Source organism: Nansenia antarctica (assembly GCF_963989245.1).
Source record: "Nansenia antarctica genome assembly, chromosome: 1".
NCBI lineage: Eukaryota > Metazoa > Chordata > Actinopteri > Argentiniformes > Microstomatidae > Nansenia > Nansenia antarctica.
In genome coordinates this window covers 45,073,250-45,088,249 of record NC_137674.1, presented here as the reverse complement: position 1 = coordinate 45,088,249, position 15,000 = coordinate 45,073,250, and the positions used below count along the sequence as shown (strand labels likewise).

Below are 15,000 nucleotides of genomic sequence, written 5' to 3'. Positions count from 1 at the left end.
GGAGAGAGAGTTGAAGGAGAGCGAGAGGGACACGGAGAGGAGGAGAGAGAGAGAGGAGGAGATAGAGAGGGAGAGAAGCATAGCCAGAGGCGGTGTTCTACACACACAGCCACTGAGGGAGTGGTGGGACAGAAAAAACCCCCAAAACACTGAACAGTGCCACAACTAACTATCTAACACTGGGCCACAGTGGGACTCCCCCCCCCCCCCCCCCCCCGACAGACAGCACGACCGTCAGAAACACAGAGAAACAGACACCAGGTCTCACTTCCTCATCTCCCACGCGTCCCTGTAGCCTCTCTGATGACCCTGCTTTTGCAGCCGTCGTGTTTGGTGTTTTCTTCTTCCTCCTCGGAGCGATCGCAATAGGAACAGCAGAGCGCGTCTCCTAAATCCGCGTCGGAGGCGGAACGGACGCCCCGTGGCCGCAAACTCCCATCGGTTCAGCGTCTCCCGTCTGTTCTGCCGACAGAGATGTCCGCCGTGTGTTTGACCTTTGACCCCGCGGGTAAGAAGACCAGAGGGGGGGGACCCCATGGGTCAGGGTCTATCAACAGAGTGTTTACGCTTTAAGATCTTCATTACCATAATGTGTTTCTCTGTAGACACACACGCACACATGCACACGCACGCACGTACACACACACACACACACACACACACAGCCTAAACAGTCCCTACTATAACGTGAGTATGATATAAAGTGAGTATGATTTACGAGTTATTACAGTACAGAGAAACGGAGAGGCGGAAGAAGGGATGGAAGAAGGGATGGAAGAAGGGATCCCAGAGGCCAACCGTTGCCAGACACCACTGGCCTGCTTGCACTCCTCAACCTCCTCTCTCTCTCTCTCTCTCTCTCTCTCTCTCTCTCTCTCTCTCTCTCTCTCTCTCTCTCTCTCTCTCTCTCTCTCTCTCCCTCCGTTCTCTCCATCTGCCCTGGCTCCCCCGCCCCACCCTGACCTTTCCCAGCCCTGGAAGCACTTCAAGGGGGCGAGAGCAGATAAACAGCTTAGAGCCTCCGAGCCCTCGTCAGAAAGCTTAAATCACCTCTTTAGAAGAAAATAAGGCAGGGGAGGAGGGGGGAGAAGGGAGGGGGGGCGGAATCAGTGGCGATGCTAAATGGACCTTGATGGACCTTGGAGAGTAAAGAGTGAAAGTGAAGAGACAAGGTTCTGTAATCTGGTTCTCCCGGCAGCTGAAGAGAGAGAGAGCTGTTCCATGGGGGGAGTGTGGACGTGCATGGTCTGAGTTGATTAGCAGAAGGACAACACTGGCCCAGAGTAGACACACACACACACACACACACACACACACATACACACACATACACACACACAGATGCACGCACACACACACACACACACACACACACACACACACACACAGACACACATACGGATGCACGCACACTTGTACACACACACATTTACACACACACAAACACACACACACACACACACACACACACACACACACCCACGTGCGCAAGCACGCATGCATGTACACACACACACACGCAAGTGTAAAACTAATGGAGGCCAACTATGCACCACACCAATGACGGGTTCAAAGGACACACCGATCACACACGGGGGGGGGGGGGGGGGACATCACCATGGCGATGGACATGTAGCATCAGAGATCAGCAGACAGATATACGGGGGGGGGGGGGGGGGGATGGTTCAGCGGCTGAGAGTGCACGTCAGCACTCAGAGCGAATGATGGAATCCCATCACATCCGGATATGAGAGAGGGAGAGAGAGAGAGAGAGAGAGAGAGAGAGAGAGAGAGAGAGAGAGAGAGAGTGAGTAATGCCTGCTCTGTATCTCCCTGAAGCCAGGGGGAAAAAGAAGAAGAAGAAGAAGAAAAAAAAAGTAAAAGAAACGCTGGCTTACTCCGAATTGGTTTAGAGACACTGAAGGCTGAGCAATGTGATTTCTGCTTGACTGTCACAAATCTAGCGCAACAGGAAAATCTATTTGCCCCCCCGTGCCTCTTGGCTCGGAGAAAATCCAAATGCCAGGCGAACCCGGATAATGTTACAGTGTATTCGATTTGCTTCATGGAGACTGAGAAATGGCAGTGCAGGGGAGGGAGAAGGAGGAGAGGAGAGGAGGAGGAGAGGAGGAGAAATGAGGAGCGATATACACCAGGGGGACCCGGGGGCATTCTACTGTCCTGAGATACATCACAGTCTAGTCCAGGGGTGCTCACACTTTTTAGGCTTGTGAGCTACTTTTCAAATTACCAGCTCAACAAGATCTACCAACCAAATAAAACATATTGCCATTGCTGCGAACACAAAAATGTACTGTAATAATAACAAATTAAGGCCACGCTACACTGTTTCAAAATCAAAGAAGAGATTTATTAAACTATATAACAAATATTCACACTGGTAGTCCATTAACATTAACATTAACTCAGGAGCTCTGAGTGGTTTACACCAGACTGGCCAGTGCCAAGCCAGGTGCCATCGACGTCTCCGGGCGGCGGAGTGTGTGTGTGTGTCCGTCTGTCTGTCTGTGTGTGTCTGTCTGTCTGTGTGTGTGTGTGTCTGTCTGTCTGTCTGTCTGTGTGTGCATGTGTGTGTGCTTGTGTCTGTCTGTCTGTCTGTGTGTGTGTGTGTGTGTGTGTGTGCTTGTCTGTGTGTGTGTGTGTGTGTGTGTGTTGTGAGGCGGCGCGGGGCTGAGTGATGCCCTCTCCTGTGTGGTCCAGACGGGAGGCGTCCCCGGCTACTTTTCTAAAAAATATATATAAATGTTTTTTTTTTAAACTTTTTTTTTTTCTTTTTTTTTTTTCAATGTCGTGTGATCTACCCACACTACCTTCGCGATCGACCGGTCGATCGCGATCGACGTAATGAGCACCCCTGGTCTAGTCTGTCTGGAGGCCTGAACTTCTCTAAGTCTTCACACACTCAGACGAACACACACACACACACACACACACACACACAAATTCAGACACACACACACACACACACACACACACACGCGTCCTGTGTTTGTGTGTTTGTCTGTGATTGTGTGTGTTTGTGTGTTTGTCTGTGATTGTGTGTGTGTGTGTTCATCTGAGTGTGTGTGTAATAATCAGTGTGTGTGTGTGTGTGTGTGTGTGAATTCATCAGTGTGTGTGTGTTTAAGTGTGTGAGAGCATCTATGTGAGTGTGTGTGTTTGTCTGAGTGTGTGTGTGTGTGTGTGTTTGTGTGTGTGTGTGTGTGTGTGTATTCATCAGTGTGTGTGTGTGTGTGTGTGTGTGTGTGTGTGTGTGTGTGTGTGTGTGAGCATCTATGTGACAGCCAGGTGAAAGGTGGACACTGTGGAATTGCTCTCCTCTGGCCGTTGTCATGGTGACAGGTGTCCCGCGCGCACTCAGCCGTGTGACACGCTGCTCCCGTTACCGAGTCGCGGCCTGACAGCCACCGCCTGAGGGCCCGGTCACGGTCACGGTCACGGCACGGTCAGGACCGCTGTGTGTGTGGCTCAGAAGACCTGACCGGCGTCACAGGGTTACCGTGCCAACACACCTGGGTCACTGATACCAAAGTCCAATGTCTGGACAGAGGCTATACACACACACACACACACACACACACACACACACACACTATACTAACATACACAGCCTAATTCACACACACACACACACACACACACACACACACACACACACACACAGTACAGCACACCTACCTCATGAAAAACACTAGACACACTTGTGAAACTTACCCTGAAGTTTTTCTAAAGCCCTCCATTAGAGATACATACACACCTCCCCAGTACGGGTGAGTGACAGGGAGAGGACAGTAACACCATCACGTGTCTGTGTGTCCCTGCCTGTCTGTGTGTCCCTGCCTCCCAGACCTGCTGTCACACTTTGTTATTACAGCTGATTGTCTACGGCAAGAAAAGCCTGGCCAGATGTTCCTTCTAGGATCATCTTTTATGAGGATTTATTTGCCACGGGAATATTTTTAGATACTCTATTAATCACAACCGTCCGACCGGTTTTCGCCAAACCCATCTCAGCGGTTTGCTTCGGATTTTTTCAGCTGCCGCCGTTCCCGGTAACGGGCATTCCGGATGCGTCGTTGTCCTGGCTTTTCATTAGCGTCAATCACTCCCCCTGCACGCCATCCGTTCGTCTGTCCGCCCCAGGAGAAGGATTTATTTTTTTCCAACAACAACAACAACAACGACAAGAACAACAACAACCACGAAAACCCCCACAGGAGCTCACTCAAGCATTTGTCCCGCCTCGTCAGGGTGAGTGGCAGGCCTGAGAGACGCTGACGCGCGGTGGTCAGCCCTTCAATCAGGGGGAGCGGGGCGGGAGGCGACGGGAGGGCAGGCGGATCCCGCGTCTGTCAGTCCCCCCCCCCCGTGTCACCCTCCTTCTCTCTCTCCTTCATTACGCTCCTCCGTTTGTCTAAACGTCCAGGCCGTCCCCCGAGGGACGGGAGAGAGACAGCTCTCTAACAGACAGGCTATTGTCTTATTTGGGTATTCAGGGAGGCATTACCCATGCTCAAAATAATAGTCAAATCGGTCCATCGCAGAGCGGTTCATACTGTTTACGTCCCTGCAATCCGTCTCAATCGATGTATCTAGAATGTTCTTCGGAATGCAAACAGATGACAATCTTCCACACTGATTAAAAAGGGACCCAGAGACCAATGAGTTGTCAACATTGTCCCACTGATCAATACCTGCTAACACAACAATGTGAACAAGACCTCCAAATCAGAGACGGTGATTAGCGACTACCACAAACAATCAGGTATAGCGTTTTTTGGGGTCAAGTCCATTTTCGTATATAACCGACTTTCTCTGCAAAACATTTGAGTCCCTCAAAAAGCACATGGTCATGGTGTTGTGGCGTGAGTCATTACCATGTGACAACGCAGGTACCATGAACAGAACCAGCTGCTATGGGGCGATCGGGAAAGTCTTTACCTGGTGCTGTGGCCGGCCCGCTGGCAGGGGAGATGGGGCCCGACCCGGGTCCGGATCGAGACTGGGACTGGTTGGAGCCCGCTGGGGAGCCCACGGGGGAGGGGGAGGGTCCGCTGCGCTGGCCCGGGAGGTGGGGCGAGGCGTGGGGGGAGAAGGGCGATCGGGCCGGGTTACTCTGCTCACCCTGGCTGCTGGTGGAACCGGCGGCGCTGACGGCCGAGCTGAGGCCCGCTTCTGTCCCCGTGGGGAGGTCATCTATGGAGCCAGACAGGTCCTGGATCAGGGAGGGAGAGAGAGAGGGAGAGAGGGAGAGAGAGATGGTGAGTGAGTATGTAAGATCAGATCATGAGAAAGTAGGAGTGGACTTCCTACTGTACATGAAATAGTGGGCAGATTACATTTGATGCAGTGATGATTTTTTGTGGGGGGGTTTTTATGATTTTTTTTTAATGCATTTTTGTCCAGATATCCAGGGTCAGATCCAGCTGGCTGATTACCGCCTACAATACTGAACATCTGCCTGGGAGATCTGATCCTGGATCCCCAAAAAGAATCTGTTATCTGACATAAAACCCATATTCACCCCTTACTGAGCTTATTGAGTTTACTGAGTGTTATTGAGTCTTTGTGAATATTATTCAGTCTTATTGAGATGGATTTATTCTGTAAATGAACCTGTATGACAAAACCACAGCCTGCTGAGAGTGCCTGTTCTGGCTGAATTGTAAATAGACCTTTATTCAAGGCAGGGGTGAGCTCATATTACAGACATCCCCCTGTGGGGAGAGAGAGAGAGGGGGGAGAGGGGGGTTTGGTTATTGACTGGCTAGGGGTATTCTCCCGTCTGAACACATGCCAGGGAATCCCTTGTGAAAGAGCAGACATATAGGGCATACTCTCCCTTCTCGTAAAAAAGGGTTGTGAAGAGAGAGAGAGAGAGGGGGAGAGAGAGAGGGGGGAGAATAGAGGAGGAGGTAATCTGGCCAGGTGTTCTGTGACGGTTGCCTCCTCCACACACATCACCATGGTGCTCCCGTACATCTGCTGTGGAGTTGAGGGAGGCCACCCCGACCCCCTGCGGCATTCTGGGAAACAGCCACCACACACCAGATGATGCAGCTGCTATACCGAGCAGCACATTTTTGGACTTATGGATAACATTGGCTGTGTTCGGAATAGCATACTAGCATACTACTCATACTAGATATGACGTAGATTTTGAGTATGTAGTGCGTTCACACTGTACAGTATGCGAGATTTGAGTATGCGAGAAATATAGTATGCGAGCAATTACTTCCGGGAAAATTGAAGTTTGTTACGATGGACACTACTCGGGTACTGTTTCCCAAAATGCATTTCGCGTCCAGGGTTGCAGGGTTGCGTCCAGGGTTGCCAGATGGGGCGGGTTACCGCCGAATGGGCTACTTGATTTTGAGGTTATAGAAAGTTTAGGCTGTAAATTGTCAATCCCATCTGGCAACCCTGTGCGCTTTCAGCCTCGTCAAACGGCGTCATACAAACCCATCATACAGCTGTTGTTTACATCGTCCGATAGCCTGGGAACCGAAAGCTTGCAATAAACATCGTTTTTTTCCACAGATTTGAGTGTGCAGATGCTGCTTTTGTGCACTCTATTTGATACTCTTCAGCTGCAGCACCCCAGCTAAGTCTGATCACGGATGAGCGGTGGTATTTACACTATACTGGGAATTAACATGGTGAAATGCATTCTTAGACATGACCTCATTGTCATGATTACAAATATGCCACTTGAAATGCATGAAATCCAAGTTTATTTGTGTCTTACACACATGTTCACCTAGTATTTGACTGATGTAGCCCAATCACGAATGATCCCAGTATTGAATGAATGAATGAATGAATGGACTTTATTGTCATTGCTACAGTACAGGTACCAAACAACGAAATTTAGGAGGGGTGGCTCCCCTGGTTTTAGGAAAAAATAAAAAAAAACTTTTTAAAAAAAAATCACAAGAAGGGAAGGAGCTGGTTTACATAAATAAAGGCTATGTACACAATCCACTGTACTATACTGTACAGATAGACGACTAGGGTTGTCATATTGCACAATAGTATTGTTTCACGTTATTTAAAGTGTCACAGTTTGCAGGCTTGAAATGTACATGTTTGTGCCTCAGACGGCAGTCTTGTAGCTTCAGACGGACAAGTTGGTTGTAGTGCTTGCCCACGATATGTTATTGCTCATATATATTTATTTTAATCATGTTATTTTACCAACTGTTAAGACAACAATATAGTAAGCTAGTTACTTGAGCTAGCTAAAGATATTGGCCCCCCAAATCATTTTACAATGTGTTGTAATTATGTTACGATATTTCTGTTGAACTCCGTAAGTGAAGGTAAGCAACGTAGGGTGCGTTCGTAAAATCGCTCTGAGAGCGCCCGAGCGCACACTGGGTGCAACGTCATAAAGGGACCAGGTAATTTGATTGGACAAGAGGCATTCCATGAGTGCTGATCAGATTTCCAGGCCAAATTTACGAACGCAGCTAGCGAACAGAAGACGCCAAAAACTGTCAGATCAGATATATAAACGGGTTATTTTGGTAAACTGGACACATTTTGGGAATATATGTGGTCACCTTCTCGCCTGAAAACATATTAAAACTTCATAAAATTACATGTTAACACTTGTAAAGCCAAAATTACATCTTTTAGCTAATGGAGGTTTAAAATGGAGGTTTAAATTCGCCGCTCCTGGCGAAATGCATTCTGGGAGGCAGTAGGCATACTGTGTAAATGGTCAGCTGGTTTTCGCATACCTATTATGAATTTAGTAGGCAGTATGCAGTATATACTCATTGAGTATGCTAGTATGCAGTATGCTAGTATACCATTCCGAACACAGCCATTGTTTTAGAAATGAGCAGCCATCACCTATGGAGGACCAAGTCTGTCAAAATTAACAATAAATATATAAATAAATAAATGAATGTATGAATACATAAATTAATGAATACACACAGTAATAAGGAAATACATTTCTATATGTATTTATTCTTTTACACATTCATTCTTTGTTTTCCACATTCATTCTTTGTTTTCCATATTAATTCTGTTTTCCACATTCATTCTTTCTTTTCCACATTCATTCTTTCTTTTCCACATTTATTCTTTCTTTTCCACTTTATCAGATCTGTATGCAAATATAGGGGCGTATCTTGCATGTTGTCCACGCCCCTACGCATTTTCATTGGTTGATACCGCGCGTTGATACCGCGCGTGGTTTCTCTGATAAAGAGAAAGACAATGTTGTATTCACATGGAATAGTTTGTCTTTGTCATTGTCAGATGTGTATGCAAATATAGGGGCGTATCTTGGGCGCACTCTACGCATTTTCATTGGTTCGGGGAAAGAATGAAAGAATGAATGTGGAAAAGAAAGAATGAATGTGGAAAAGAATGTGGAAAAGAAAGAATGAATGTGGAAAAGAATGTGGAAAAGAAAGAATGAATGTGGAAAAGAATGTGGAAAACAAAGAATGAATGCGTAAAAGAATAAATAAATATAGAAATGTATTTCCTTATACTGTGTGTATTCATTCATTTATGTATTTATACATTCATTTATTTATATATATATATTTATTGTTAATTTTGACAGACTTGGTCCTCCATAATCACCCTGCTGGATCACCACACTCACACTCACACACACAGCCAATCATGTGCCTTGTTTTTGTGTGGCGCACACCTGCTTTGCTTTTCCATCTCGCCGCCCACACGGTCGCCCGTCCACCCGTCCACCCGCTCTACCAACCTGCCTGTCTGTCACATGGCATCATCTGGCCGTGCTCGGCAGAGCAGACAGCCCCCCACCCCCCCCCCCCACCCCCTCGCCTCCCCCCCACAGTTGGTGCCACCCGCTGTCTCAACCAATCGGATCGCCGGGTTATTCTGAGGCCGGGTGATGGCGCCGCACGTGATGTCTCCAACGACCGCCCCTGCTGTTATTTCGAGCTGGGGGGGATGGGGGGGGGGGGCGGACGATGTCACAGGTCAGCGTAGGTGTATGGGTGTGGGTGTGGGTGTGTGTGTGTGTGCCATTTGACACGACGAGGGACCGGCAAACACGGTAACCATGGCGACGGCTTTTCAAACAAACCGAGGAAGGCTACGGTACGTGACAGGAGCCTGATGTTCCCCCCCCCCTCCGTGGGCCGGCGATACACATCTGAACGCCTGGGAACAATTAGATTCACCACAACAATTCACCTCACCGCCGGGCCAGAGAGCCCAAAATACATTTTGGAGGATTCTAGTAATTAACGATTGTGAATTCAAAGCCACGCTTGACCTCACCTGACGAGGAGGAAAACCAAGAAATGGGTCTTTGTATTCCTTGAGAATCCAACAGATGGACAGACAATGGTTGAGGACCCTAGAGCTGAGAGCTAGCTCGCTAGCTAGCTCGCGGGCTAGCCAGGCTAGCTTCTCTCTGGAAAGCATTGTTTACCTCAGTAAGAAGTGCCAGCCAAGCCCATCCAAACACCCAAACGAGCTGGGGCCCATTCCAAAGTGGCCCAAATCCAATTTGTTTGCCTCTCCGTTGCAAATTGCTCTGTGCATTCAGTCTCCAAATAGCTGTCAACTACTCCCAGTTGGCGTCTTGTATCACTTAATTCGCTTCTGAAGCATGTAATTGTCATAATATGAAAAATATTGAGGTGATAATAAGCACTTACTTTGAGATGCCCGGACCCCCCCCCATACACACACATAATGGCCTCGTATCTACACATTTCACACAACATTTGAGAGGCAGTCATTTGTGACCCTTCACCTCTCCCTCCCTTCCTTCCTCCCTCCCTCCCTCCCTCTGTCTCTCTCTCTGTCTCTCCCTCTTTCTGACAGCTACAGAGGCTGTCGGAATGTCAACCTGAGACTTGCTTGAGCACTGAGGGCACAGCTGAGACACACACACACACATGCAAGCACACACACACACACACACACACACACACACACGCACATACGCACATACACACATACACGCACACACACACACACACACACACACACACACACACACACACACACACACACACACCCTCCCTGACAGAATTGGACAAATCCTGTAGTCCACTGTCACATAGTGAGGCGGGGTCGGTGACTCTGGCAGGCTCAGATGTGAGTTAAGGAGGCCTGCTGGGAGCAGCAGAGAGGGCTGTGACCAAGCCTGGTCACCCTCTGTCACCCTCTGTCACCCTCTGTCACACCGTCTAGACAGGGAGGAGGGACTGACCACAGCTTCCTCTGGTCCACGGGGAGAGACACGTGGGCTGGTGCTGAGGCTGACGCTGGGGACAGGGCTGGGGGGCCAGGGCTGGGCCAGGGCTGGGACAGGGCTGTGTCTTGTGCTGGGGACAGGGCCTGTGTCTTGTGCTGTGTCTTGTGCTGTGTCTTGTGCTGGGGACAGGGCTGGGACAGGGCTGTAGCTAGGGCCCAGGCTGGGGGGCCAGGGCTGGGGCTGGGGATCGTGCTTACAGGGCTGAGTGTGAGAGAGTTGGTGCTGGATCCGCTCTCTTGTTAGCGCCCCCGCGGGCTGTGCTGTCCAGAATGTCACCTCTCCCTAGGAGGGCCTAGCCACCAGCCACCCCCTGCCACTCTGGCTAGCACCGCCCGCCCCCACGCAGAGACAGAACCGCTGACTCAGCCTACTCTGACTGGCAGAGCCGCATGGTGGAGGGGGAGGCTGGTGGGGTAGGGGTGTGTGGTCGTGGCTGTGTGTGTGTGTGTGTGTGTGTGTGTGTGTGTGTGTGTGAGTGTGTGTGTGCGCGTGTGTGCATGCGAGTGTGTGTGTGCGTGTGCGCGTGCCTATCTGTCTGTCTGTCTGGGTGAATTCTTCTTTTTTCGAAAGCTTTTTTCTTGGATATTCAGTTCTCATTGGACAGAGACAGTGGAGAAACACAGCAGCGTGAGGAGGAGAGGGGATGTCAGCAGGGCACAGGCCCCGGATTCAAACCCACACCGATCACAGGCGTACATGCGCACCGTAGACGCGCCGGACCACCCCAGGACCCCTCTGTTTGAATTCTGACGAAGGAGAAAAAAACAAAAAAACAACTAAACTAAAACCCACTTCGTAAACCCAACACACAAATGACTCACATTGCTCGAAAAAGCCTTGGTCATTGCACCCACTGGTATCTAAAAATGACTTTTGCGGACTCAAGAACAGTCCTTTTAATTCAAAATGTTTTCCCTCCTCTCGGGTTAAATAAAAAGGTGGTAACTGTAACTAAGGGTAGTAGTGGACTGTTGTCTGCCCAACAGGGGGGACCCTACTCATGGCGGACCCTCCTCGTGGCCACAGTGATCCTCATGTCTCCATCTCGACCGCTGTGCTAACTCTCCCTTACGGAGCGCTGCAAATTAAGTGGAAATGCTATTACACTTAAGATGTTTTTCTGCCCTCCCCCCCAAAAAACCCTTGAATTCCAAATGAAATGCCATGCAAATTATTCTGAATAGGCCTCGGCAGAGAAGCGACTACTAATGGAATACCCCATGTAGAGCTGCATACTGTAATTCCCTTCACAAGGTGCTATTAAATATGGGGCTTAGACACACAGAGAGAGAGAGAGAGGCGGGGGGGGGGAGAGAGAGAGAGAGAGAGAGGGAGAGACTCACTCCATACAAGTACTAGCTAATATAGACACTAGTCATATGCATAGGCTGGGACTATCAGCTGAGGAAAGGCGACGTCTGTGTTTGTATTCACAAGAGAGAGACTGAAGGTAACGATGATGTTGATGATGATGGCCATGGCCATGGTCATGATGATGATGATGATGATGACAACGATGATGAGCACACGGCACTTCGTTTGAAGAAATGCGCTCCTGTGCGGAGCAGAGCGGCGCCGACACGTCGACAGACTCCGACTGTATCTCTCCGCCGAGCGGATGTCTGTACGTCTGATTTCCCTCGATGAGTGTTCCAGCTTTGGAGGAGCGTCAGGAGTGTCAGATTGTGGAGGAGCTCAAAGTAGGCTACGGAGGAAGGGTGGGGGTGGGGGGGGGGGGGCTCTCGATGTTGACTGACGGGACTCATTTGGCACGCCACAGGCCCCCACCTGGGCATTGCCTGGCAGGCTTCTCCACCAGCCTCTCAGACACGTTGGCACACCAGTCCACACCCTCAGCTCTCTGCTCAGCGGAGAGGTGATCCGGCGTCTCCCCCATGACCCTCTCTTTCCTAACCAGAGGAAATCACTTTTGGCCTCGCAGACAACAACCACTTTCATGACGTCTCCTGACGTCTCCTCATGTCTCTGCTCCCCCCCCCCCCCCCCCCCCCCCCCCCCACCCGGTCTGCTCAGGGTCTCCCCCGTGTGTGCCTGTTGCTTTGTGTCGCGGGGGTTGATAGGAAATCAGACTCACACCGCCAAACCTCTTCTGGGGAGCTGGCCGGGCTCCATGGCGACCACCCAAGCAGGCTCGGGGGCTCGGGGGCCTGCACTCATCCTCTCCTCTCCTTCCACTGATGGGGGTTTTCTGGGACGGCATGCCAGGGCAATAACACAGAATCAACCCGGGATACGAGGGAGAGAAACGCTGTTGTCTTAATGTGCAGCTTCATATCCCAGCAGCAGGACAGACAGACACTCCTGTTCCTATCTGCTCATTACATTTTTTGTTCAAGCGAGTATTGTTATTTAAAAAATAAATAAATAAAAAAACATTCTCTTTGTTGTCTCAGACAAAAGCCTGAGCGGAAGAAGAACAAACTGTTCAGGGCCTTGTAAAGTAGAGGGGGAGAGAGAGAGAGAGAGAGAGAGAGAGAGAGAGAGAGAAAGAGAGAGAGAGAGAGAGAGAGAGAGAGAGAGAGAGAGAGAGAGAGAGAGAGAGAGAGAGAGAGAGAGAGAGAGACACGTAGAAGCGCCAGCGAGCAATTGTGCTTTTTTCTATTCTGCTACGCTGGCTGCACAAAAAAGCAGAGACGAGTCTCTGGATAATACTGCCGGCATCATAACAAAAGGAAAAACAAGTCTTGTATTTCGACACCAGCACCAGACAGGGGGAGGAAAAGATTCCCCATTCAGATATTCAGAGTCTTGGAAGAGTCCGCTAGTGTATGAGGTCACCAGACACTTAACCAACTGCCCTCGTTCCCAGTGCCCTGGAAGCGCTAACGCTAAAAATGAGCTAACCGCTAAAACGAGCGCATTAACGTTATTTGTGTGGCAGTAGCTCGCTCCGAGTGATAACTTTCCCTCTCTAAGCCCCGTTAATGTGGAGATATGGAGAGAGGACTGGATGGGAGTGGGCCGTTTGAAGCCCTATTACCCCCTAAGCCTTTAAAGACGGCCCCAAATCTGGTGGCTGCTTGTCTCCAAACGAGGGGGATTAGTGTGGAGTTTCACTCCCGATTCCCCTCCGATAATACGGCAAAAGCCGGGCCCGGCGCAGGAGGAGCGCTGGGCACTCGCAACCCTATTCACTTAACGCCGCCTCATTGTTGGGCAGAACAATGACCACAATAAACCAGCGGCAAAGCTTTCCAGCGCTCAACCTTTAAATCGGTGAATAAATGCTGAGGATAGACCTCTTTGTACCCTAGATTGAGGTCGAAGCCACTGCACTGCCATAGCCCCCCCCCCCCCCCCCCGCCCCACACACACACTCACACACACACACACACACACACACACACACACACACACTCTCCCCCTCTCCTACCAGGGGCTAGGTAATTTGTATTCCACTAAACAGTTTGGATTTAAATGTATGAGTCTTTCCATTTAAAGACCCAGGCTTCAGGAGAGGAGACAGGCCAGCCCGTTATTGTCTGAGCTGTTGAAACGTTTTTTCATTAGCTGGCAACGGTTCTTAACTGTTTTAGTGCATAAGCAGACCACTCACACTCCACCCTCCCTCCACCCCCCTCCCCCCTCCCTCTCCCCCCCACGCACCTATTTGTTCTGCACTTATTGGATCTGCTAATGTTTTTATTTATGGCATTCCGGCATGCCACCCTCCTCCTTTACTCCCCCCCCCCCCCCCCCGCCCCCCCTCCCCCCTCCCCAACTCAACCCTCCACCCTCCTCCCTCCACTCTCCTCCCTCCTCTCACCCCCAGAGAGAACTGAATGCGAAGGGCGGAGAGAGAGAGAGGAAAAAAAAAAAGAGAAAGAAGAGGAAAATAAAGAAAGAAATAAACGCCAAATTCCTCATTTCTAATTCAGCTGCTCGTTCAGCTTAACCTCTCTCTCCTCAGCAATTAAAGCAGACGCCACATCCTTCACGCCGCACACCGCCGCGGCTAAATAATGCAGGGCATCCTGCTCGCATCCTTTATCATCCCAAATGACAGCCATTTGCATATCTCCCCAGTCAATTAGAGCGCGGCGGAATAATCAGCACATAATTGGGGGAGAGCGCGGGTAATCACCCGCCCTGGCACACCGACAGGGCCATCGGGGGGTGGGGGTTGGGGGGTAGGGGGGTGGTGAGGAGAGAGGAGAGACAGTCCAACCTACTAAAGCCGCACTAATGCAGTCCTGTGCTAACTCTCTCTGGCCTAGTCTCCTGTCTCCTGTCATCATCCCTCCTCCTCTCCCTCTCTCCCTCCCTCCCTCCCTGTGGCTCCCTGAGCCACCTCTCCAGCTCCAGTCTTACCCAGCGTCCCCCCTACCTTGTATCTGTCTCCCCCTCTCTCTGGACCAGCTCTCTCTCTCTTTATGTACTCTGCCCGTTCTTCCTGAAACTCATCATCAGAGTTCATAAATCTCTCTCTCTCTCTCTCTCTCTCTCTCTCTCTCTCTCTCTCTCTCTCTCTCTCTCTCTCTCTCTCTCTCTCCTAGCATGACACTCGTTCTTCCCTACGGTCAGGGTCCAAGTTCTCCTCATCCCCCCATCTCAACATGTGTGAAGGGAGACTCCAGTCGGCATCTCCGACCTAAACTGCCATCAGAACCCGACTACTTATAGGCCTATAACGTTTCCTCTAATATGCGGTTTTGTCAATTTGAATTCGAAGTAAGAGGGCGAGG

General features: G+C 50.1%; 1 protein-coding gene across 1 annotated transcript in view; it reads right to left on the bottom strand.

Moving 5' to 3' along the window:
- LOC308150380 (AT-rich interactive domain-containing protein 1B-like) overlaps positions 1-15,000 on the bottom strand; it is a gene marked incomplete at both ends in the record, with an annotated part of 130,674 nt that overhangs the window by 52,191 nt on the left and 63,483 nt on the right. Inside the window, one exon of the mRNA XM_080523220.1 lies at positions 4,963-5,236. Within this exon, the coding sequence (XP_080379346.1) occupies positions 4,963-5,236 (274 nt within the window). The remainder of the gene's footprint in view (positions 1-4,962; positions 5,237-15,000) is intronic.